General features: G+C 33.6%; 3 protein-coding genes and 1 long non-coding RNA gene across 10 annotated transcripts; 3 read left to right on the forward strand and 1 right to left on the reverse strand.

Moving 5' to 3' along the window:
• Positions 1-2,705: 2,705 nt before the first annotated feature.
• Positions 2,706-15,670, forward strand: LOC121264548 (small RNA 2'-O-methyltransferase-like). Of its 4 annotated transcripts, none has more exons than XM_041167785.1 (10): positions 2,707-2,989; positions 4,222-4,497; positions 7,963-8,052; positions 9,243-9,700; positions 9,818-10,063; positions 10,758-11,713; positions 12,314-12,465; positions 12,539-12,655; positions 13,376-13,513; positions 14,920-15,670. In XM_041167785.1, exons 2-10 carry the CDS (start codon positions 4,222-4,224, stop codon positions 15,361-15,363), a joined length of 2,877 nt encoding a protein of 958 aa, XP_041023719.1. In that variant the 5' UTR covers positions 2,707-2,989; the 3' UTR covers positions 15,364-15,670. The 4 variants fall into 4 exon arrangements, with proteins under 4 accessions (XP_041023721.1, XP_041023719.1, XP_041023720.1 ...); XM_041167786.1 differs by lacking the exon at positions 2,707-2,989 and adding an exon at positions 3,101-3,301; XM_041167787.1 differs by lacking the exon at positions 12,539-12,655 and having other exon boundaries at positions 2,706-2,989.
• Positions 15,671-17,079: 1,409 nt separating this feature from the next.
• On the forward strand, positions 17,080-20,718 carry LOC121264553. 2 transcript variants are annotated; one of them, XM_041167795.1, is made up of 6 exons: positions 17,080-17,300; positions 19,098-19,242; positions 19,397-19,460; positions 19,561-19,620; positions 19,713-19,829; positions 19,941-20,718. In XM_041167795.1, exons 3-6 carry the CDS (start codon positions 19,398-19,400, stop codon positions 20,190-20,192), a joined length of 492 nt encoding a protein of 163 aa, XP_041023729.1. In that variant the 5' UTR covers positions 17,080-17,300; positions 19,098-19,242; position 19,397; the 3' UTR covers positions 20,193-20,718. The 2 variants fall into 2 exon arrangements, with proteins under 2 accessions (XP_041023729.1, XP_041023730.1); XM_041167796.1 differs by having other exon boundaries at positions 19,098-19,230.
• On the reverse strand, positions 18,130-18,681 carry LOC121264555. The gene is made up of 2 exons (XR_005940521.1): positions 18,512-18,681; positions 18,130-18,420 (listed from the first exon to the last, which is right to left on the reverse strand). It is a non-coding gene; the product is annotated as an uncharacterized LOC121264555 (long non-coding RNA).
• A 512-nt stretch (positions 20,719-21,230) lies between the features above and the next one.
• LOC121264551 (protein FAR1-RELATED SEQUENCE 9-like) lies at positions 21,231-23,515 on the forward strand. 3 transcript variants are annotated; one of them, XM_041167793.1, is made up of 5 exons: positions 21,231-22,253; positions 22,338-22,427; positions 22,501-22,581; positions 22,660-22,712; positions 22,889-23,250. In XM_041167793.1, the coding sequence occupies exons 1-5, from the start codon at positions 21,339-21,341 to the stop codon at positions 22,908-22,910; spliced, it is 1,161 nt and encodes a 386-aa protein (XP_041023727.1). In that variant the 5' UTR covers positions 21,231-21,338; the 3' UTR covers positions 22,911-23,250. The 3 variants fall into 3 exon arrangements, with proteins under 3 accessions (XP_041023727.1, XP_041023725.1, XP_041023726.1); XM_041167791.1 differs by lacking the exon at positions 22,889-23,250 and adding an exon at positions 23,262-23,515 and having other exon boundaries at positions 21,232-22,253; positions 22,660-22,718; XM_041167792.1 differs by lacking the exon at positions 22,889-23,250 and adding an exon at positions 23,262-23,515 and having other exon boundaries at positions 21,232-22,253; positions 22,504-22,581; positions 22,660-22,718.
• The last annotated feature ends 2,448 nt before the right edge of the window (positions 23,516-25,963 follow it).

Raw genomic sequence — 25,963 nt, forward strand, 5'->3', positions numbered from 1 at the left:
TTAAATATTGAGTATTTTTATAAAATAATTTATAAAAATATTATTGTTTTAAAATTTTAAATATAATTATATAAAAAGGATTCTACGTCTTACTCTTTTCTTGATAATCATGTGAACCTTAGCGGCGATGTTTGTGTTGGAAATCAAAGCATTGGCTAAAAGCATTTCCATCACATTGGGTTTGCACTTTGCCCCTCCCTACAATCACGCAAGAATAATGCTACTATCAACTTTATTTTGCTTTCTTATTTTGACCGATCACGCATTTAATTTTTTTATTTATTAATTAAGAAAATAATTATTAATATATTGATATTTTTTATAATAAAAAATTAAAAAAATAAATTTTAACTAGGTGGCACACTCCGTCATTGTTGGGCGGCACCGTGAGAGTACTCATCGTGCAATACATATTACACACACCGTGTGGTATAAAGTGGCTTTTGTTTTCACTTTTCTATTTTTTCAATTATTTTTAATTAAGATTCTGAAAAAAAAAAATTCATCGAAACTCTAGTTGCAAAATTCTAATTTATTTTATAATTGAAGAAACATACAAGCCCCTCAAACTACTGTTAAACTTTTAATTACGCCAAACTTTATATTAAGAAATTGTGACATACCCAATTTAATAATTATTTTTAATAATCATTTTCAAATTAGAAATATAAATCATTAGTAAATCATTATAAAAGAAAAAATTAAAAAAAAAATATAACATGATCTTTTTACAAAATCCATCACCATATTTTTGTTTCATTTTTATTTTATGTTTGTTATTTTTCTCGTGAACAAAAATTGTATTTATTTTTTAAAATATTATTAAGTAATTATTTTTTTATTTTCTTTTATTGATTTTTCTCTAAAAAATTATTTTTTATTTTTGTTTTCTTCAAGTTTTACCTTTTTAATTTTTTAGAATTCGAGAATATTTATATCAAATGTTTTATGAAGAGGTAGTTTATAAATTTTTGGTAGTTTGAAAAAGTGATTGCTATAGTTGATAATTTGGGAGGGTTTGCTTTTTATTTTTATAATCTCTTTGTTTACTCATCAATTATAATATTTCTTTTACTAAAAAAAGTTAGATTTTATTATAAATTCTGGCATTCTAATGACAATGAGCTTTGTTACTAATCATCCCCACACACTACATTTGTTATTCTTTTTTTTTTAATTTGTTTCCTTCTTAAATTTATTGAAGTCTTTAACTTATTATTCATATTCCACATATTTGATAAAAAAAAAAAAAAAAAGTGTGATGTGTGATGTGTAGAAATGATGAATTTCATTAAAAAGTATGAGCAGTCAAGATGACAATTTAAGAGATTTGGATGAAGAGTATAAGCATTATTTTATTGAGGAAACATTAACAGGAAAATACTATATACTACATTTTTGCCCAATTTTCTGTCTCACTATGTTAATGTGCCATCATCCACCAATACTTGAATTTATTATTGAAGCATCTTCCTTTATTACTTAAAAAATTAAAGTTGATATAATACTTGAAGGATAATGCCATATCAACATAGTGTAATGATAGTGAGATATGACATAAGTTATAACATAACATTAATTAGTATAATATTTAATTAGCATAATATGCTATCTCACCATAAGGGACTATTCATTAATTCTTAAATTTGCTATTGTAAAAACAAGAGTTAATCAAATTATTAGCAAAACATATTAGGTCAACATAGAGGTATAATCGGTCCAGTTTGATTAGTTTTTTATCAGGATGATTCTGGACTAGACTGATTCTTTTGGTCCAAAAGATCGGACTGTTAAGGCCTTTGGATTGGACTGGACTGTTATGGTTGGGTTTAGTTGGTCTTATTGGGGTGTTTCGGTCCGGATAACTTTTTCTCTATTTTTTAAAGTTTTCGAGTAAAATACTCGTATAAAATGATTAAAAAAAAGTAATTAAGTGTGATTTTATCTAAATTTTCTAACCAAGTATATGCTTAAATAATTGAGTATTTTAATTAAGTGTAATAAATTAATAATATTAATGGTATATGTATTATTAATAATTAATAGTTAATACACTATCTTAAAATTCTTAATCTTTAATATTTTATAGAATCTAAGCATTAATAATTAGGTTAGCATAAAATTACATAACTACTTATAATTAGTTACAAGAAATTACATGATTACTTGCTTTCAATTTATATAACTACCTAAATAAAGATTATAAAATGCCATATAAAAATCATTTAAAATTTTATATAGTAAATCCGGTCTCTAGTTCGGGGTGAGGATACCCCATTTCAAGACTGAACTGAAAACTTATGCCTCGTTTGTTTTCACAACTCCTCTCAACTTATCTAATTATTATAACTTTTTAAAATTTTCACACAAAATAAAATAAAGAATTTAACTTTTTTAAATCCTAAAATAAAAATAATATTAAAAAATTATATTATAACAATATTTTATTCAACTTTTAATTTTAATCTCAACTTATCTCATTTCATTTCTTAATTTTTTGAATCGAGGCCATTCAATTCCTTAGTCTGACCAATTGATTTTTTTTTATCTAGACCGAAATTCTTACACCCCTAAGTAAACATAATATAGGAGATCTTAAAAAAAAAAAAACGTAATATAGGAGATAAGTAAAGGGTGCCATATAACATAAGCAAAGGATTTATAAAGAGAAGTAAAGAGGAGGATAAAAAGGTTTATGCATGAGTGGCCAATCGAAGGAAAACCCTGAAAAATCCGACTTAAATAGCACGGCTTGCCGGCTTGGCATGCAGAACTTGCTTCCAAAGTTTTGACTATCTATTCTCTGATTGGCAGACCTTTCCCTCCTTTCCCTTAAAAAGACCGTTTGATATTCCAAAATTGCTTTTCCCATAACCCCCACCAAACCCTCCGGCTCCCAAGCTTGAAGCACACACACAACACTAAAAACCCAGAAGCTCAAGAGCCTCTCCCTCTTCCTCTCTATCTGGAACCCATTGCCCATGTATAGGTACACTTTATTCTATGCAATTTACTGTCTTTTTTACTTAGAATGTCGGTTGAATGAAACCCCATCAAGTCTGTCTTTGCTTTTCCCCCTTTTTTCAGCCTACTCTTGTTCCAATTGCTTTAGTACATTGCTTGGTTCCCGAACCCATTAGCCAAATTTATGTTTTCTTTTTTATTCCTGAAATCTTTTTTTTTTTTCGCTTTTTCTTATAAGATCGCCCTGTAAGTTTCTTGGCGACCTTTGAGGCTTATTTCCTTCTGTCAACTCGAAATTGCAAAGAAAATCGAAGCACCGAAAATCACAGCAGATAAAGTTTGGGTTTTTTTTTTTGCTTTTGTTTTTTTGTCTACTTCCTATTGAATTTTATTAACTGTAACGTCTTTGCCTTATTACTCGGTGAATATCTTTTTTAGTGTTTTTATTTTCCCTCTTTTGTATAATCATCATGTAAAATGTTAGCATTGGAATTGGCTATTGCAAGTTCAGTACATTAATTTTCACTCTTTTGTCTATATATTTGATAGGTTTCATTTCTCAATTTGTTTGGGAACATGGGACTTGGGGTGTTAACGCATTGTAATTTTTTTTATGCTGTGTAAGAGGTTTTATTTTGTATTCAAGTCCAAAATTGAATGATCAGAGCCGTATGTAGAATATTAGTTTGAGTTGGGTAACCATGTTTTATGTTTTTTTTTATTTGGGTAATGATTTAATTTCCATATCTTCAGTTTGCTTCTAAATTTGGATTTTCTGAAATGCATTCTTGGATTTTTGTTGCTCTAAGAGTGGGAACTACATTGGACAAGGATTTAAATATAATCTCTTTATTACATCCCTTTCATGTAGATGCAGAACTATGGTAGTAGATTGTCTCAATTGCTACCTTTTTCTTTTCTATGTTGGAATTGGATGTTCAGGATATTGGATTTTGTGATCATATTTGTAATGAGCCTAAAATATGTTAGGGAATTTCACTCACTTATAGGAACAAAGCTCAATGTGATTGATTTTGCATTATTATTGGTTAATATAAGAAATAATCTTATATTAATTACTGCAATCCATGTTACTTATATTTACCTTTGGTGAGATACTTTATACTCCGTACTAACTAGGAGTTCAGATTATATGTAAGTCCCCCTTAATGAGATCTAACTAACCGTCCTTGAGATATTCATTTATGCACGAGATATATGGCATTTTGTGCTAACAGTTTATACATTTAAACCCAGATGATGGAAACTGGAGGATCCTCAGCTGTTGCAGCGAAGAAGGCAACCCTTACACCTAAAGCTATTATATACCAAACGTTTGGTGGCGAGGCTAGCTACAACGTAGAGGAAGTACAAGAACGTGCTGAATATGGATGCCCAGGATTGGCCATCCCACATAAGGGGCCCTCTCTTTACCGATGCAGCTTGCAGCTACCAGGGATTTCTGTTGTCTCAGGAACCTTTAAGAAAAAGAAGGATGCTGAGCAATCTGCTGCTGAGATGGCTATCGAGAAGGTTTTTATTTCTCTTTCCCTACTTTACCACCATTCTTTTTCTTGTTTCATTGGCTGCCAACTGTAGCTTCAGAATCCCTTAACTGTGTGATGTTTGTAAGTACAACAATGGAACTTTTGTTTGAACTAGAGGAATATCCATTATATTCTATTTTCCCTTTCAGCTAAGTTCTAAGGTTTATATCTGTTGCTTAGATGTGACCTGCCTTTCTTTCCATAAACTGTTATAATTATTCAATTACCTTTATATATATATATATATATATATATATATATATATCAAGAATATTCTTGATATTTTTATATGTTAATTCATCAAAAAAATATTCTTGATATTTTTTTTACTTATCAAAAAAAAAAAAAAAAAGAAAAGAAAGAAGTTTCTATTGTTTGCTCCCTATCTTAGAGCCAAAGTCTCTCGGTTAACTTAAGAAGAAAATATGCACTTTATAATGTAGCATGGTGGTGGAACCTATTGTATTTGACTAATATGTCACTCTTCATGATTTGTTTACTAATATATCTATCTCTTTATCCAAGGTTCTTTCTTATATATTTAAATTTGGAACGGCTTTTCACCAGTGAGCTTATAAGCCTCAATTTGATTCTACTGTGATTGAGCGAGCTTACATAGTTGAGAGTGCTATAAATATGAATATACTTTGATATCTATCAAAGCCTATATTTTTGGGAGAAACTAAGGAAACACCTCTTTCAGATGCTGAAAAAAGAAAAACTGGAAATTCTCATCATGTCTAACAAGCCAAATGAGGATGTTTATTGATGGTAATAGGAATGCCGTATTGCTATTATTTCATAATCTTCTATTTATAAGAAGAAAAAACTGTAACATGCATATAAAACTAATAAAAAGGCTCAAAGGCTCTTCAGTGACATTAAATAAACCAGATGGCAGCAGTGCCATGTGAACTGTATTTTCTTTTTCCTGCCTCCAAAATTTTTTTCCAGAATCTCTAAAGCAGGCTACTGCTCGTTATACTTGCCCATGAAACTTTTTGTATTCTGATTTATTGAGCCTGCTCTATTAAGTTGGGCTTTTTTATTCTCTGTGAATGACAAATCATACCCTACTCTTTTTTTGCCTATATTTTCTTATTCTCCCCTTTGTAAAAAGCAGGTATACCAGTTCATTTAATTTAATTTTATTTCCATTTCATGTGTTTGGAAGTCTTGCTTTGTCCTCTAATTGCAATAACTTTAACTTATAGTTGCTTGGTTCTCTAGTCTTTTTATTTTTATTTGTTTTTTTGGGATAAGGATTCTTGTGTGTTTTGTTATTCTTTTGATAGTCAAATACAATTAATGCACCCGGGAGCAGGGGTTTAGTCACTGTTTTTCTGTGCTCTCTCTCTCTCTCTCTCTCTCTCTGTTTTTTTTTATGAGTAAGATGAATTAATTAAAGATAAAAAGAGTAACTATTAGCACACAAGGAGTATACATCAGATACACCTGACTAGAGAAAGAAAAAAGGTCAAAGTGGTTTGGGTGATGGGGGATGTCAAAGTGGTATTCTGTTGGTCATGAGGTGAGGGTTTTTTTGTGTTTTTGTTTTTATTCTTTTGCTTCCTCCTTGCTTTTGACTATAGTAATGTCCACTTGAGAGAAAAAGGAGAGGATTTTCATACGTACAGATCTGTAGGTTTTTTAATCAACAAAAAAGCTACAAAATTGCTTGAAAAGATGGAAATTCCTGTAATGTGTCGAGATATTTTATGATGATGGGTTGATACTTTTTTTTTTTTTTTTTTTTTATGATGGGGGAACTACCCCACGGCAGAGCCCTTGGGACTTACCCATGGAACCTACACCCCCGGGGAGACTAGTACAACAACCCACCGCCATGGCCTCCCACTTAAATCGTAGTTTGATCCTAGGGGGAATCGAACCTGTGACATGTGGCTCATGCACACAAGTTTGCCCTTACCACTTGGGCTACCCACGGGTGGGTGATGATGGGTTGATACTTAGGATATGTTTGATAGATATACACTTTTTCCATTGCATATCTAATAGCAAAAAAACTTTTCTGGCCTACACGATTCAGTATAGAAGACATTTTTCTCTGTTTTGAGTTATACCTCATATTTTTTCCTTGGAAAGTGGTTTTGCTTCGTGATTCCTTGTGTATTAAAACTTCTGTGTCTATAGTAAATCTTTTGCTGCTCCTGTTATTACTCTAGTTTTCTTTACCACTGTCAACTTCATTGTCTGCCTTGTTATCCAGCTTAATTATGCACCAAGTCATTTAGGACTCTAATTAAATCCATCTAATTTGAAACCTGTAACATAAAATAAATCCCATTAGAACAGAAAAGTTGGTCCACTCCTAAGGTTAGCATGAAATGTGAAAGTGGTCCCTGCAATGGAGTGTCAATTATATATTCATGTTACCTATAATCGTATACCACGTGTCCCCTTTTTGGTGGCATGGATCATAGGGGTTTTGGTTTTCATTTGAATGTACATTATGTAATAGAAGACATGCTTCTCTAACATGCATATTAGATTATGAACATTTTCTTATTGTATTCTTCGATGCTATTTTGGTGTTTACTTATAGTCTTTATCTGCTTTTTCATGTGCAAGATTCAATTAATTTGTAATAGTCCATGACTTTCTTGTAACAGTTTCTAGTTCTTAATTTGGTATACTCATATGTATACCCCCGGTGTACATGGGTTATGCCTATCTTTATCAATACAATTACTTCTTACTTATAAAAAAAAAATAAAAAATTAATTTGTAATAGATTGTGATTAGGGGTGACAATATGTGATACGACCCGTTAACCCAACACGAACATGATACGATAAAAGCGGGTTAGGGTTTAGCCTTAATGGGTTCGGGTCAAAACGGGTTGACCCATTAAGACACAATTGCTTAACGGGTTGATAATGGGTCAACCCGTTTTGACCCGTTATAATCCGTTATGACTTTTTAAGAAAGTTAAAATTACAATTATACCCTTATACCTAAAAAATAAAATTGTTGGGATTTTAATTTCGATATTTTTATTGTTTAGATTGTAATTTTGGACTTGCAGTTAGTTTAATATTTTTTATAGATATTGTGATTTTAACATTTATATAAAAATATGCTAAACTTAACTAGATCAAACGGGTTAATTTTGGGTCTGTTTAATCCATTTACATAAACGGGTTAAAACGGGTTGACACGACACGACCCGTTATGTTAAAGGGTTGTGTTAGGGTTTGAGATTTTGACACGATAAGTTTAACGGGTCGGGTTAGGGTTGACCTATATAGTATAATATGCACGTCTTGACACGACACGAACACGACCCGTTAACACGATTTGACACCCCTAATTGTGATATCTACTTTGGTTGGAACCACTTATAAAAAAAATTGTACTTTTGTTGGAACTATGTTGGGTAATAACAATTTTGGTTGTTTCTTTTTTGGTTAAATTCCTTCCACTGCAGCTAGGCATCCAAATTTCCACAAATAGTCTTACTCAGCAGGAAGCCTGGGATAAACTGGTCGCTCGTGTCAAGTATTTATTTTCAAACGAGGTTGGTAGTTTGTATTGATATGAACTATGAAAAGCTTTTTTTTTTTGGTTCTTTCTTTCCTTTTTCTACTACGAGGATATGTAGACTTTATTGATGCTTGGAGGTTGTATAGTATAGAGCATCTAACTTTATTACTGTAGGAATTAGTTTCATATACTTGCTTGGAACCGTATCATTATTCTGTCCTGATGTGTCAGTGTTTGTGCTATTCCATCGCAATTTGTTTTGGCGATCTGAATCTCTGAACTGTGTACAATGCTTTTTTATCTGATTTTAATATGCCTGTGGATTCCATATTTGTTTCAATCAGGGAATCACATTTATATTATTTCTAAACGAAAGCTTATTTTGACCTGATCTTTCTAGTATATCCCTCTTATTAATTTTCTGCAACTCCTCAAAGCCAATGAGTTTAAATTTACATATATGATGACTCAACTCATTGTCGTTTCTGGCTATGGACACAGACCTATGTGTGGATCCTTTGCTTTGTTACTCAATTACTGATGCAGTCATAATTGCCCGTGCATACGACTCAATCATATTTTCCCCCCTTAGCCTTTGTGGAGATAATATGTTAACATTTATCATCTGACTGTGTACTTGGGCTATGCCTAATGATGTGGTTTCAATAAATTTCATACTTATAAAAAAAAAAAAAATTTATCATCTGATATTCAACATGGAGCCCTAGAACTTTCAACTGCCAAAGAATAGCGGACAATTAACTACTACAACACAGTCTTATACTAACAAGTTTTAGATCTAATAAGCACATTCTTCTTATGGTTGAAATCTGAGCATTGAAACTTGGGTCAACATGCTTTTTTTTCCGCTATCATTATCTTTTACATACATACATATGTGCATATGAACTCAGTGCGCCCTTGTATATGTACAGACACATGTATGTATTTTATGATAGCTTTATGCCTTTTGTGGCTGTTGTTATAGCTCATTTATATCCCATGATATGTCACTTTGGAACTGCAATTCAGAGAGAGGATGACTTCTACAGTCTCATTATGTTTTCTATAGAACTTTCATTTTTGTTGTAATAAAAGCACATCCTACGGAGAATTCAACAAAATATTGAAACTTTCAGTTGAAAGTACACTCATTCTATATTATCTTGGGTACATTTATTTGAGTCTGACCTTTTCCATGTTTCTTTTGTGTCATCGGTAAAGTTCCTCTCAATTCTTCATCCCCTGAGTGGTCACCTTAGAGCAGCTTTGCAGAGAGAAGGTGATCTTAATGGTTTGGTTCCTGTTTCTGTTATGGCTTTATACGATTCTAAGCTTAGCAATCTTTGTAAATCCATTAATCCAAAAGTGGAGTCAAATCCATTCTTGGTTATACCATTAATTATGAGGGTGGCAACAAGATTATCTGGCATTCTTGCTACTTCTGAGGGGCAGCTTTGGATTCGGAGGCAAAGCCCATACCCTCCTGAGATAATGGACTCTTCAATTAGCCAACCATCTGGCTCCCCACAAAGCACTTTGATTGAAGCTGTATGTATTCCATGTTCATCGGAGAAGGCTGTTGAAACTGTGACTCTTGATGTTTCCTCCACTGGGTATTACCTGGATGCTATTTCCAAAAAACTCGGTTTAACTGATGCTGCTAATGTTCTGGTCTCCAGGTAGGTGGAAACTATGTATCGGCAGGGTCTAGGAAGATGGAAGTTTCATTATTATGTCACTTTTATGTACGAGTCTGAGTCCCACTGTTGGTACTAATTTGCACTGGTTTCTACCAGGACTGTTGGTAAAACTTCTTCTGAGACAAGATTGTACTTTGTTGCCCATCACTCGTACATGTTGGACCTGTCATCCGATCCTCTAACAGCACAAGTAGCTCTTCATTTTGAAAGACCATTAAATGCAAGGGCAAGTTATTTCTCTGGTCATGATATATATGGTGATGCAATTTTGGCATCCATTGGATACACCTGGAAGTCCAAAGACCTTTACTATGAAGATGTATCTGTGAAATCATATTACAGGTCTGTGTATTTCACTGAGTTGGTTGTCTTACCATATTCAACTTTTTAGGGTCTTCTCCACACTGATACTTGATATTTTTGTTTGAGATACAAACTGATGCGAAATCATAAAGAATCTGCATATGTTTAGTGTTCTTGTGCTACTGCAGAGGTTCAGTAAGTACTGCAAATGATAATTCGAAGATAGTTGGTGCATTGGCTGTATAAAGCTTATGAATTCTTTGTCACTCCCCCATATCAAGCCAAAAAATAATGACAGGTCATGCACTACAAACCATTTGTCTGACGTGTTTGATGTTTCTAATGCTAGTTTGTTTATATCTTACCTCTTTATTAAGTTATTAGCTCTTTCTTTTTGGAGTCACCATTATGTTAATTTTTCTTTGGGTTAGGTATCTAATTTAGCATTATGATAATCCTGATTAATCATTAATTGCTCTTGTTTTTTGTAAATGATTAAAAAGAAGGACAATTTCAAAATTGTAGGTCAGATCATCATTTTCTTGAAACCTTCCTTGTGGTTGGAGTTGTTTTTTAATACTCTATTTTTTTAATTTGCTAATTTTTTATGTTATTGGGTCTTGTCAGAGAGTATGGTGGCAAGTAAGTTTGCATATGCAACTATTGTTCTGCTGTTCAGTATTAGGTAACTGTGCACCGTTGCATAAATTGGTTTTATTTACATTGCCTTCAGGATGCTCATAAGTAAGATACCATGTGGACTTTACAAGTTGTCCAGAGAGGCAGTACTAATGGCAGAGCTGCCTTCGGCTTTCACTACAAGAACAAATTGGAGAGGTTCTTTCCCAAGAGATATCCTGTGTACTTTCTGTCGCCAGCATAGGCTATCTGAGCCTGTCTTCTCTACTGTAACTACTCCTATAAAAGCGTTGTCTGAGTCACCAGCATGTGGCAAGAAGTTGAAGGTTACAGATTCAACTGAAGAAGAGATAGAGCATGAAAAGGGATGTGCTAGAGATACTGTTGCCAGGGAATCTGCGGAATCAGCTGTCACCTATCAATGTGAAGTAAAACTGTTTTCCAAGTGTCAAGATTTGATTGCAGAGTGTTTCCCCAAAGATTCTTTTAAGAAGCAGAATGATTCTGTCCAGAACACTTCCTTGAAAGTTCTCTCATGGTTGAATGCGTATTTTAGGGACCTAGATATGACTCCAGAGAAGCTACACAGTACTGCCAATAGCCTTGAAATTCGATTCTGTGAGAGAAACTTTTTTAAGGAGTTTGCGTTGTGTAGATCAATTCATAATGTTTACCAAAGTGAGACTCAAGGTGCCAAATTTCTAGACGAAAACCATATTAGTATGCTAAATACTTTGCCTGGACAAGGAGTTTTCTCTTTAAACATTGATGGTCCAGATTCTGGTGTCTGCCCCTCCAATGGGTGCTTGTTATTTATTAGTTATTCGGTATCTTTGGTGACAGAAAGTGGAAATAGGAAAGAAGTTCTCGAAAGTAGTAATGGGTTTGAGTTTGAGATAGGGGCTGGTGCAGTAATTCCCCACCTTGAAGCAGTTGTGACCCAGATGTCCATTGATCAGTCTGCTTGTTTCAAAATGGACATGGCCCCTAAAGAGTTTGTTTTAGCTGCTGCTGTTGTTTCTGCTAGGAGTCTTTCATTGTTATCTTCAAGTGAGTTACCCTCTCCTTTCATGGCAATGTTATGAGGATGATTTCATGGAACAGCTTGTGACTACATAAATTTGAGTTTCATCATTATGAAATTGATGATTTTTCACCTCCAGATCTGGATTTCATATGGATGCTGAGTCAGTTTTCTGTAGAATGAAAGATTCACTATGTCCGAGGCATGCAATTGTTTGGTCGTAATCCATTGGTTGGCTGACATTATTAAAAGGGAAATCATTTCACTGAATGGTGAATGGCCAGTTCAAATCTTAAAAAAGTTTCTTGCTAAGAATTCTGTCTCATTACTCGTTATGGGTAGGAGAATGTGGCATATACTTCCCTGCATGATTAAATTTGGTGGAAACAACTTTTTTAGATTCTTTTATCCCCCCAAGTATGTTTGCACTTGGATGGATAATTGAATGCACAAAGAAATAACACTTTTGGTGCTATGTTGCAACTTATGACTCAACTTTTTTGATATATTTCATTCAAACCGATTCCGAATCTGTAACGGGGTCATCTTCATTTCTTTAGCTTAAAGAATTGATTATGAGATCTAACTAGCTGTGTGCTGTCTTCTTTGTTCTCTCTAATTTTCAGAATCCTGCTACTTGGAGTATTCTGTAACTTTGTTGCGTGTAACTGAACCTCTGGAGGACAGAATGGAGCAGGCCCTTTTCAGCCCGCCTCTTTCGAAGCAACGTGTTGAATATGCCGTGAAACACATCAGAGAATCTTGTGCTACTACTCTGGTATGTAAGCGTTTCTCATCTGCTATTTTTAGTGTTTATATGTTAAACTGAGTTGATCTCTGATTTATTTCAGGTTGACTTTGGATGTGGTTCTGGAAGTTTATTGGATTCTTTATTAAATTATCCAACCACTTTGGAAAAAATTGTCGGTATTGATATTTCACAGAAGAGTCTAAGCCGTGCAGCAAAGGTCTGAACCGCTTACAGCTGCTGAGTTTTGCATATAGGGCATGTTCTTGTTATATCCCAAAATTTTCTTTGAAGTCATGGTCACTCCTTGGTTAGATATTTGGCTAGTTACCATGTGGACAAGATAATGTAAGATCTTCTAAACAATTCGAATACGTTCGAGGCTAGTGGTTACATTTTTATAGGTATACCCATCATTGGGAGCCAGCAAAGAAAGTATGGCCCTTCGCTATATATGTAACGTTTAATCTATTTAATCACCTCTGGGAAGTAATGTGATATATAATAGGCCTACTGGTATGCATACAGATTTGTAGTTGTTGGTTCCTCGTTCCAGAATGATTTCCTTGGTGTAGCCCAAAACTATTGTCCTCGTGGTTTAGGAAATTTTATCTGTTCAGGTGTGTAACATCTTGTCATCCCAGTGATGTAAATGCCGTAGGGTCAACACACTTGGCTATTAAAATGGCCAGTTTAAAGGTTGCAAACTTTTAAAGGTTGATTTTGACTTGTAAATATTTTGTTGGTTTGAGTGCATTTCCTGCATGCATTCTGTATGTTAGCTACATCTGACAATGTATTTATTACATATTCTTTTTTCATCCTTATTAAAAGTGTGTGGATAAAGATTTCTGTATTTCTTACCGCTATGATGTTTCTATCCTTTGCTGTTAACCATTTGCTATATTTTAAGGATCCTGGTTAGTGTTAAATACTGCAGATACTTCATTCAAAACTAAGCAGGAATACCGATGGTAATGGGCCGATTACATGTGTCAAATCTGCAATTCTTTATGATGGTTCTGTCACAGATTTTGATTCTCGATCATGCGGATTTGATATTGGCACTTGTTTAGAGGTATACAATAACCCTTCTCGGCTCACTTGATTTTACCTACAATGCATAGTGTTCTGTGCTTTTTGGTTTGTTTTTTTCCCAGCTTGATTTGATTTTATTAATTCCATTATCTTTATTCATACTGTTTGTCATCTTTGACTTTTTAGGACTTGAACTTGGCAAGAAATTTATATTTATGTAGCCTTAGCACCAAAATTCTACATGTTGCCCGTGTTGTGTTACTGTGTATGTATGTTTGGGTGCATTTTGTACAGATGGCATATGCTGTTATCATGTACATCACTTGTGACTTTGGCAATTTTAGTATTGAGGCAAACAAAAATGAAAAAGAAGATTAAGAAAGGGAAAAGATTTAGGAGAAAGTTTTGAAAGTTTTGTTTTAATGCTTCTATGAAAGAAGTTCTTCAAAGTTCAGTTATTTGCTGCAAATGTACTCCCCTACTATTGAGATGTAATTGCATAAGAAATGGATCCGTGGAATGAATGTAACATTAGCACAGAGGTCTGGCGTAGACTCGATTAGCAATTATTGCATTGTATTATCTTGAACATTTCATGTTAATCAAACTAAACACTGCAGATTGAGTATTAAATCTTACCATATATGATGGATTCTTTAAAAAAAACATTTAGAATACATTTTCTGTCACTTAAATGGGTCAAAATTATGTGCATATTTTATCCCATTTACCCTTACATGCATGCAACTTTGATTCAAAAATAAAAAGCTTCATTCATCCGAGAAACAAATCTGTTTATATGGATTCATCTGCGTTGGATGTTTTGTTTGTCAAATTTGTGTTGGGTGCTTAGAATGGTGCTTCAAATATATGCTTTAATTTTGACATGCATGACAATGCTATTTATTTCCAATATGTGTTTAGTTTTGTCTAGAATTTTTCTGCTATATAACTAACTGTGATTGCATTGAGTTTGCCGCTATGGTTCCTTATATACCACTCTTTGTAGGTGTTAAAGAATATAATTTAAATAATTAAATTCACCATTTTCTATTAGTTTCAGCTTTTGGGATAATCGGTGATTTAACATATTATCATAACAGGCGTCTACATGCTGTCTAGTCCCGTGTACTTGGCTTTGCCTATTTTAATAAAATTTGTATTTACTGATAAAAGAAAGCGTTAGTGAATATAATTTAAATGATTAAATTCATCTTGCCCTACCAATTTAAGGTGATTTAACTGTACTATTTCTCCATTGCTAAAAGTATGTACTAGTGGCATTCGGGGACCTTATTTTCGATGTGAGAAGTAGCAAACAAATTCTGCCTCTTATATATCGTTACAGTAAATTGTTATATGTTCTGTAGGTTACAGTTTCCTAAATCAGTGAACCGTTTTCTTATGCGTGCCTGATTGACAGCTATGTTGTGGGAAATATTACAGGTTATTGAGCATATGGAGGAAGATCAGGCATTTCTGTTTGGAGATGTGGTGCTGAGTTCTTTTTGTCCAAAGATTCTTATTGTTTCAACCCCAAACTATGAGTACAATGTGATACTCCAGAAAGCTAATCTATCAAGCCAAGAAGAGGATCCAGATGAGAAAACCCACTTACAGTCTTGTAAATTTCGCAACCATGATCACAAATTTGAATGGACTAGAGAGCAGTTCAACCGCTGGGCAACTGATTTAGCGGCAAAGTACAATTACAGTGTCGAGTTCAGTGGGGTCGGCGGATCTGCTGACATGGAACCAGGTTTTGCTTCCCAGATTGCCGTCTTCCGAAGAACGTCCCCACCCGATGAAGATGAACATCTAAAAGATACAGATTCAGCACATCATCACAAAGTTATATGGGAGTGGAATAGGTCAACATATTCTAGCTAACAAATTACTGTCAATTGCATTGTCCTTTAGAATGTGTCAGATTGAGATTTTGGTTTCAATTATCTTAGTGGATTAGGACTCCTAGGTGGGGTATCCGGTTTTGATCGCAGAAAAAATTATGGTAATACATGTCACATGTGGTCACAAAGTTAATGCAATTTGTTGTCCCTTCCCAAATTATGTTGCTGTTGCCTTCAGATATTTATATAGACTTACTTGGTTTTGTAAATATACTTACAACATGGTGCTTGCTTTTTGGTAATCATGCTCAAGCTCCATTTACTCAGTAAAGATTGGTGGGTTCTTCCTTCCTTGCTTTTTATTTGCAAATGACAAACCACTGAAGATTTTGAAAAATCTATAATGGATTTATTATTATATCCCAAAATTTACACATTTGAAAAGTTTCTTTCTTCGTTTCCTTTTCGTTTAAAGGAAATTATAATTTTCACCAACAATTCACAGTATTTTAATTTTTTTACATTGGATTATAAAGAGTTTCATTTTCGAATATATTAAATTATCTATAAATTTCACTTTGCATCCTCCATTCAAATTTGACCACTAGGATATTGTGCCACCCAGCCAAATTTTGATTCATCTAAAGGTCATGTCTATATATATATAAGGGTATTGTTAAATACAATTTTAAAATGTGTAATTTCTGCTTACTTTTTGAAAAAAATGAGATATATTATTAAAACAAATAATTTCTATTTAAGTTTCAGATTTATCCTTTTTTTTTTTATATAAATAATATACTTGAATTTAACCTTCTAAAATTGCAAATATCATTTATAAAAATATATAGATATTTCAGGTATAAAACGAAGGGTAATGCTACTATGTTCTTTTAATTTGCCTACTGGGTGTGCCCCTAGGGCAAATTGTATTTTTTTTTTGTTTTGCTTTTTATTTCAAACATTTTTTTAAACATGTTTTAAACATTCTTTTAAAAAAAAAAACTAATATACTAATAGTTCATCCCTTAACCATTAATAAAAAAATTATTTCTTTTAAAAAAATTAAATATATAAACGATCAATGAAAAAAAAAAATAATAGCATTATTCATGAAACGAAACCTCAAAGTACAATCGGGACAAAGGATGCGGAGAAAGAAAATGAGATAAAGTTTTATGAATTTTTATGAAAGTTGCGGGTCTCGTCGTGGGCTTTATTTCTCAATAGTAGAGAACATATAATAGAAAAAAAGGATTTTTTTTTTTAAGAAAAAAAAAATTTAAGTATCAAATTTATCAAAATTGAAAAGTTAAGCTTGATATATAAAACGGATGAGCAGAACTACACGAGGGTGTAGCACGAGACGGGCCGAAATAATTTTTTATTTTATTTTTATTCCCTTAAATATTTAAAAAAAATTTACAATATATTAAAAAAATACTTCTTTAATTACTAAATAAAAAAAATTATTAAAATCCAATCAACACCCAACTGTCAGTAAGTAACATTTTTGAAAAGGAAAATAATGCAGAGGATGCATCATGATAAAAGCTATCGATTTTTTATTTATTTAATTATTAAGAAAATACTTTTAAATAAATTTATAATTTTTTTAAATGTTTAAAGTGATTTAAGAAATATTTAAAAAAAAAAAAACCATTTTTCACCTCTCCGTAGAGACTCTCGGAAACACCTCTTGGCTCCAACAGTCCCTTATATAAAACAGTTCTTCTGCTTGCAACCGCCGGCGCGGAACCGGTGCGAAACCAGCTGACACGTCAGCCGATAATTAAATAATTAAAAAAAAAAAAACTCAAACTCAAAACGAGTGAAATATTCGGGAGAAATGGAGGGAAAATAAAAACAATCTTTCGAAGAACCCCCGAAATGTTTACTCTGATTGTATCTTGGTCTGTGGTCGCCGCCGTCGCCTTCTTTACGGGTCCGAAAGCACACTGGTCACTGAGTGAGGAGGTGAGCTTCATTTTTGTGGATTTCTTCTCTCCTCCGGTTCCTATACTTCGCATTTCATTTTGGATTTGGCCACGATTTTGCTGCGATTTGGACTGAATATCGGGTCCAAATCTCATCCAACCTGATTTCGAACCCCTTGTATACTTGCTTGTTGTGATGGTGGAGCTTGTACCCGAGCTGTTGCATTTTACCTGTTTGATAAAATGCGTGAAAGAAATATTAGCAACAAACACTGAAGCAAGAGCAAATGGGAATGTGAAAATTGTAGAGATAACCCAACAAGCTTCTTGTATGAACAAATTAGAGAAGAATCTAAAGAATTGTTCACTTGTATAACTGTGCAAATCCTTCTTGACACGTTTGATATTAAAGCAATTGTTCACTATATAAGTTCTGGAAGTGCTAATGATTCATTATACCTTGGTGATGTTAGTATCCCAAATTATGTTGCTTTCACAGGATCATGGAAATGGAAGGTACAGATTGATGTTTACTTGGTTTGGTTTTACTACTCTGTTATGACTTTAGCCTTTTTTAAGACAACTTTTAACAGAAAGAAAGCTCTAAACTTCTATTTGAGTTCAGAAACTAGTGTATCAATTCACTATTTCCCTTTAGATTAGAAATTTAGAATAAGTAGTAATTGAACATGGAATCAAATCAGGTGGCCATAAGCTAAATGATTAAAATTCATCATAATTCTAATGTGAAGCACGTAGGTTTATGTAGTTAAATATTGGTACTAATTAAATTCATATTTATCCCCTATATGCACTGAAATGACTCTTGTGATGTGCTTAAGAGAATCACACCCACCAAGATGGATAAATTGAACCACAAAATTCTCCAAGAAAATCATATGTATTAATGCGGGGGTAATGTGTACAATGGTATCTCTCAATCACTCTAAATCTTTCACTCTACTACATCTACTAATCCCTAATCTGTTTACACTTACAGTTCTGTACCATTTGACCTACTTTTTTTTCACCCTACTCAAGGGCTCCTTTTTACATTTCCGTCACTCCATAGCCAAAATGCCCATTCCAACAATTCCTCCAAATGCTTGAAACAATTAAAAAAAATTCCACAAATCACACATTTCCGAGTTTAACATCCCCTGTGCCAAAAGAGATTTCATAAATTCAGCACATAACACAAAAATAAGAAGGAAATTTACTGGAGGCAATTAATTATAGCACGAGGTACACCTTTACTGCACAACCCAACATCCCCAAATGGGAAAGGTATTCAAAGAAGAAAGGCATTTTGATCCAGCTCTCCACTTGAGTCTACTCTTGGAAAGCCCTTTTAATTAGATGGCCTCAAGACTGTGCATTATCGGCATCCGAATCACTCCTAGAAGAACTCCCTGAATCCGGATTGTGGTCACAGAGATCATAAGTGTTCCTTGAGAATCACATATAGATTCACAACTTTACAATAACAAAAAGAGGCCAATGGCTTCATAACAACTAGCTTCTTGAACTAAGAACTCTGTTTTCAGCATCCTCCTCTAGGTAGTAACTCTTTAGTTGGAGTCAAAAGTTAAACATTTCTTAGTTAGAGTTTAAGGTTGGTTTTTTTTAACAATAAAAATCCGTTTTTTTTAACAATAAAAATCCTTAAGGTTTAGCTATACCTCTAAATTTAGCATCCTCCTCTAGGTGCAACTCTTTAGTTAGAGTCAAATGTTTTCAATTTCTTAGTTAGAGTTTAAGATTGGTTTTTTTTTTTTTTTTTTAACAATAAAACTCCTTATTATAGCTAAGCCTTTTCTATCCCTTCCTTTCCAAGGTGCTTGGTACGAGATAAAGTAGTTGCTTGCAGAGAGAAAGATTCAGAAATACAAGATTTGAAGGAAAAGATAGTGAAACTCAATAGCTACGGCAGGCAGTTGGAGAAGAAAAAAACAGAACTTATACAAAAGGTGAAGTCACAAGTAAGTGCATTTGGCCCCCATTTGGCAACCATATTTCCATTGCCACATGCTCATAAATGAAATAAATAGGAATCTCATTTATTTGAAATGAGATCCATTGTGATTAGAGTTATACAATATTGCTATTGACAATATGCATTTGTCTACCTCTCAGCATGGAAAAAGGAAAAGAACATTCATCTACCATAAGACCATCTACCTCAAATCCCCCATCTGTGGTATGTTATTATATGGTGCAATATATCAATAACATTAGATTCAAGATTAGTTGATTTTTATTTTCTAAACACATTAATAATTTATCCAATAACATTTCAGGACATACCATCAACTTCTCCAAACATCCCAATGCACGGTTACTATCGACCCTCATCCGCGGTATGTAATTTAATTTAATATATCAATAGATCTGATTTATGTTGATTTTTTTTATGGATATCATATCAATATTTGTTCTAATAACATTTCAGGATATACCATCAATTTCTCCAAACATCCCAATGCACGATTTCTATGGAGCAGTGCCTGTGTGGTCACCAGGTTTTCTCCCATTTCCCGCTGTCAACCAATATCCAAGCAATATACAGGTGGTTTTGTCATGTTCTCCCTTATATGTTAATTTGGTTGGTTTTTTTTGAATAGTTGAATTGCAGTTGGTTATTTTGAAGAGTTTAATTGCATTTTTTTCTTTTTAACAGAATGCTAGTTACCCATTTCAACATGGCTTGGAAAGCCAGTTGTCTCTCAGCAATACCTCCGTTACAAGCAGATTTCTGGGTACGGAGGATACTAGACCCTTAGTTGGGGAAACTCAATCGGCAGCTACATCTTCTAGAGTTGAAGAAATTCATCTTGATAGACGAGATGCACAAGAAATCGAGTGTGGTAGTGCCGAAACATCTCAGAAAGTGGAAATGGATGGTGATGATGAGCCCGTTTCGGGGATGTAATTTAATTCATTAGAAGATTTAATGAGTTATTATAAGGAATATGGCAAAAAATGCGGGTTTGGGGTGATGAAAAAAAGGAGTGAGAGGGGAGAGGATGAGACTGTGAGATATGTCACTCTTGCCTGTGCCTGTGGAGGGAAGGCCCGGAATAGGACTATAAATGTCGCCAACCCACGTCCGACAGGAAAGACGGAATGTAAGGTAAAAATTAATGCCTTAAAAGTTGCTGACGGAAAGTTTTGGCTGACTACAGTTCACAATCTCCACAACCACAGCCTCAGTCCAAAGAAATCTCGCTTCTTTTGATGTAATCGAGAAGTGAGTGAATCTGTTAAAAGGGTCCTAGATACAAATGATTTGGCCGGCATCCGAATGAATAAGAGTTTTGGGTCTCTTGTTGTTGGCGCAGGTGGTTTTGAGAACCTCCCGTTTTTGGAAAAGGATTGTCGTAACTACATCGACAAGGCACGACATCTACGATTGGGCGCAGGTGGTGCTGGAGCGCTTCGAGGCTACTTTCTACGAATGCAGTACAAAAATTCGGGGTTCTTTGCACTAATAGATTTGGATGATGAAGGGAGGTTAAAAAATATTTTTTGGACAGACCCCCATAGTAGAGCAGCCTACCAATATTTCGGGGATGTCGTAACCTTCGACACCACCTACTTGACGAACCGATATGGGATGCCCTTTGCGCCATTTGTTGGTGTAAACCATCATGGACAGTCAATTTTGTTGGGAGCTGGATTGATTTGCTCTGAGGATTCTGAGACCTTCGTTTGGTTATTCCAAACTTGGTTGCAGTGTATGGATGGTATAGCACCGAAGGCTATTATCACTGACCAAGACAGAGCCATGAAGAATGCAATTGCAATTGTTTTCCCAGAAAGCCGACATAGATTTTGCATGTGGCATATCCTTAAGAAAGTCCCTGAAAAGCTTGGCTGTTATGGTTCTTATAAAGGTAGAATGAAAACTACACTGATGAAATGTGTGTATGATACACAAACGCCCGAAGAGTTTGAAAAATGTTGGGATGAGATGATTAGTATGTACAGCTTGCATGATAATGTCTGGTCGTAGAGTTTATACACTGAGCGTGAGCATTGGATACCGGCCTTCTTGAAAAATGTATTTTGGGCTGGAATGAGTACAACACAGAGGAGCGAGAGCATGAATGCCTTCTTTGATGGTTATGTTCATGCTAAGACAAATTTAAAAGAGTTTGTCGATCAGTATGATAATGCCTTGAAAAAGAAGATTGAGAACGAAAATTGTGCGGACTTCCAGTCATTTAACGTCACAATTCCCTGCATCTCGAGATCTCCAATTGAAAAGAGATATCAACAGCTGTACACAAATGCTAAATTCAGGGAAGTTCAAATACAACTTACCGGCATTATTGACTTGGACCCAGTTTTACTTAAAGAGGACGGTACAGTGAATACCTATCTGGTAGAGGATGAAGTTCATCTCGAAGATTTCACTAAGCTGGTTACACATTCAGTGGATTTTAGTGATGACGATGCAGTCGCCAAGTGTTCTTGTGGTTTATTTGAAATGAGGGGGATAGTATGCAGGCACATCATCGCCATCTTCAAATGTAACGGGATTAAGACAATACCAGATAGGTACGTGCTGGATCGATGGAGGAAAGATATCAAAAGAAGATACACGTTGATCAACAGTAGATATGACGCAGGTGATCAACGAGAAGATGCTAATAGATATTCAAGTCTGTTGAATATCTGTTATAAGATGATTACTTGTGCGGCGAGTTCGAAAAAGCATACTGAGGATGCAACGACTAAGTTACATGCGATGATTGCAGAGTATGAAGCGAACCAAGAACCTCTATCGATGACTGAGAAGTGTGGAAATGTTGATGCCGCGACAAAGGACACATCGACATATGGTAGTTCAACAAAAGTACTCAGTCCACTTGTTGTGCGAGGAAAAGGCAGACCCCCATCTCTGAGGAGAGTATCCAGGATGGAGAGAGAACTGCGAAAAGTTAAGGAGAAGACGAAGAAAGCGCAGGGGAAGGGAAAACGCAAACATGTGCAGATTTGTTATATTATATTGTTTATTGCTAAATTTTCATACAAATACTGTCAAGAACCTCATTGGTTACTATTTTATTAGCGAGATGGGGAAGAGAATCCAGTAGCAGACACTTGCAGGAAGCTATTTGGCTCTTCCGATTTGGACGTCTCCAATGTTGGACACCTGCAGGTAATATAGTAAGTATATATTTATAATGGTTATGTACTGATTTATTGCTAACTTTTTTACAAGTATTTATCAGGAGGTTAATGCAGAAAGCATACCAGCTGTTGAGTTTAGTCAAACCCAGCCTCGAGAAACAGTACTTCAAAGTCAAGAAAGCGTAAGTGGATCCAAACTATAACTATATTGTAATGATATTAGTCGATAGCACATTAAATTGAGTTAATATTTTTTACAGATGCAATTTCGGTTTGATGAATCACAACCACAACAATTATATGATTATTGTGGGTATGTATATTTGACTATTATTCTTGATTATTATTTTTCCTTTATGTCAATCTATGTCGGTTTAGAAGCATCTAGGTAGTTTGAATATGAAATGTCTTTGGTAATGAGACTTTTGATCATTGATATATTCTTTCTTTCATTTTGTCATTTTCGGGTTCTGTTATGGTTTTTTTTAGTCATTTTGTCATTCACCTTTGACTAGAACACACCAACATATTAGCGTATGGAGTTGTTTGTTGTTTTTTTTCACTTGCCAACAAGCGGACACTTGCCAAGAATGATGGGTTTGTTCATGTGCAAGTAGCAGATACTTGCCATTGATTTTATGTTCATGCTTAATTGCCCAACACTTATTCTTAATGCAATTAATATTTCTATCTTCTTCATGTGCCCAAGACTCATTAATGCTTACATACTAAAACCTGAATGGAAAAAAGAAGAAGAAAATTTGAACCAAGTTGCCTATATTGATTTTATTGATGGCATATACTGTACCAATATTTATTAGTAGTTTGTTTGGTCTTTGACATTGATTTTATTCATTTCTATTGACAGAAGTCTAGGCCTGTAGAATGGAAGCAGTTTTGAGTACTTGATGAGCTAGATTGATTTAGTGTATATCGGAAACCATACATATGTATAAGCTGGTTGCTATTCCAGAGTTGGATTGATTTTAGTTCAATGTTTTGGTGGGTTCATGAGTTGTGCTGTATGCACGGGGCATTTAATGTGATTGTGTAATCTGCTCAATTTATTGTGTATTTTGCTTCTGGGCATTGAGGATGTAACAGGAGCTATTTTTGTCATTTTCGGCTTCATGCTATTATTAGGTGCAGATTGTGTCCTCCGTTAATTGAGCCTCCCGTTTTTGGACTAATGCGCAATATTTTTGTAAACTTGGCTTCATGCTATTATTAGGTGCAGCTTGTGTGATTGTGTCCAGATGATTATTTGAGCCTCCCGTTTTTGGACTAAGTAATGCGCAGTATAGTTCTCGTGCAGATTGGGTGCAGGTTGGACTAAATAGCTTTTTTCATATATATATATATATCTATTAGATCATAGCTGGTATAAATGTAGTAGCTGGTAAGAGTGAAAAGATAGTCAAGAGTTTGTGAAAAAACAAATTGTAAATGTGCATTAAAATGTCATCCTGAAGCCGCACTAACAAATATAAAATTGCAAATTGTCATCTTGAAGCCACACTAAAATGTGCATTAAAATACTATCAACCTTTTTATAAAGCAGTCAAGTGATAATAAAAACCGCTGTTGAGTATGTACTGGGCAGTCATAGGTATTCTCATGCATTCAAGTCATAAAACCAGTATGTGTTCCAATATCTCCACCAACATTCCCAATTAAGCAATAAAAGCAGTACACTAGTTTATTACAAAACATAAAAGCAACGTCCCATTTTTACACAAGTTTCAGGAATGATTTACAAAACAAGTTCCCAAGCGAAGTCTGATTTTTCACAATAAAGTGAAAGCGAAACAGGATAAAATTGCACAAAAGGACTTTTTACATAAAAATTATCCGAACCAAGCTAACAATATTACAAAGGCGACAATCCAATACAAACACAATAACTTTCGCTTTTCCTTTTTCAACTTCTTCGCCATCTCTCTCACTTTATCTTCCCTTTTGCGAACGGCATACTCGCGCTTTAATACATCATCCAACGTCTTCCGAGCCTTATTCTCTCTTGATAAAATGTTCTCCTCTATCAACTTAAATATATCCGCCCATACAAAGAATTCACACATTGCATCTCCCTGCACACAGTAAAAACTCCCAATTAACATGGATCCATGTACACCCCGCCACCAACAAATCGATATGCAAATCTAACAACTATAAAGTTTATTTACGGTATTATATTTTGGGCAGGTAAAGAATCTCCTTCCAGGATTTTTCTTAGTGTAGGACGTCTTTATTGGTATTTTCAAACCACACCAACAAGTTGGTGATTCTATGACATCATCATTAACTAAATCTGATGATTGAGATGATGCCATGTGTGATTCTGAAAAACCAAGCCATGGATCCCTTGGATTAGTCAAACTAGGGGTGTAATTTTAAACCGGAAAACCGGTTCGGACCGGACCGAACCGGTTTTACCAGTTTTGAACCGGTCCGGTCCGGGACAGGTTCCAAAAATCCTAAAACCGGTCGGTTCCGATCCGGTTCCGGTTTTAAGATTTTTGGAACCGGACCGGACCGGTTCATAAAAAAATATACAAAAAAAAATATTTTTATATATAAGTTATTAAGTTTTATACAATATATTATATATATATATATATTAATATATAAAATTATAAATTTATATGTGAAATTTTTATATATAATATATATAATTATATATATTCATATATGAAATAATTTCATATTATAATTTATAAATTATTACATTAAATGTTAATACTAATATATAAGTTTATAAATAATACTAATAGTCTAATATAGACTATATAGACTATAGTTATACTTATAATTAATACTAAAAGATTTTACTAAAAGTTTATAACTAATACTAATATTAAATATATAGTTTATAACTAATACTAATATATAACTTATAACTATACTAATAGTCTAATATTAATACTATTATATAGTCTAATATATTATTTAGCTTTACTAATATATAAGTCTATAACTATTTAATTAATAGTCTAATAATAATAGTTTAATATAGACTATAGTTATATTTATACTAATATAGTTATACTAAATCACTATAGACTATAGTGATACTAAATCACTATAGACTATAGTTATACTTATACTAATATAGTTATACTAAATCACTATAGACTATAGTTATACTTATACTAATATAGCTATACTAAATCACTAAAAGTTTATAACTAATACTAATATATAGTTTATAACCAACCAATACTAATATATAACTATACTAATAGGCTAATATTAATACTATTATATAGTCTAATATATTATATAGCTATACTATATACAAGTCTATAACTATTTAACTAATAGTCTAATACTAATAGTTTAATATAGACTATAATTATAATTATACTAATATAGTTATACTAAATTACTATAACTAATACTAATATATATAATATAACTATACTAATAGACTAATATTAATACTATTAATCTATTATATAGTCTAATATATTATATAGCTATACTAATATATAAGTTTATAACTATTTAACTAATATTAATAGTTTAATATAGACTATAATTATAGTTATACTAATATAGTTA

This window comes from Juglans microcarpa x Juglans regia, chromosome 5D, assembly GCF_004785595.1.
Source record: "Juglans microcarpa x Juglans regia isolate MS1-56 chromosome 5D, Jm3101_v1.0, whole genome shotgun sequence".
In the NCBI taxonomy this organism is placed as follows: domain Eukaryota; kingdom Viridiplantae; phylum Streptophyta; class Magnoliopsida; order Fagales; family Juglandaceae; genus Juglans; species Juglans microcarpa x Juglans regia.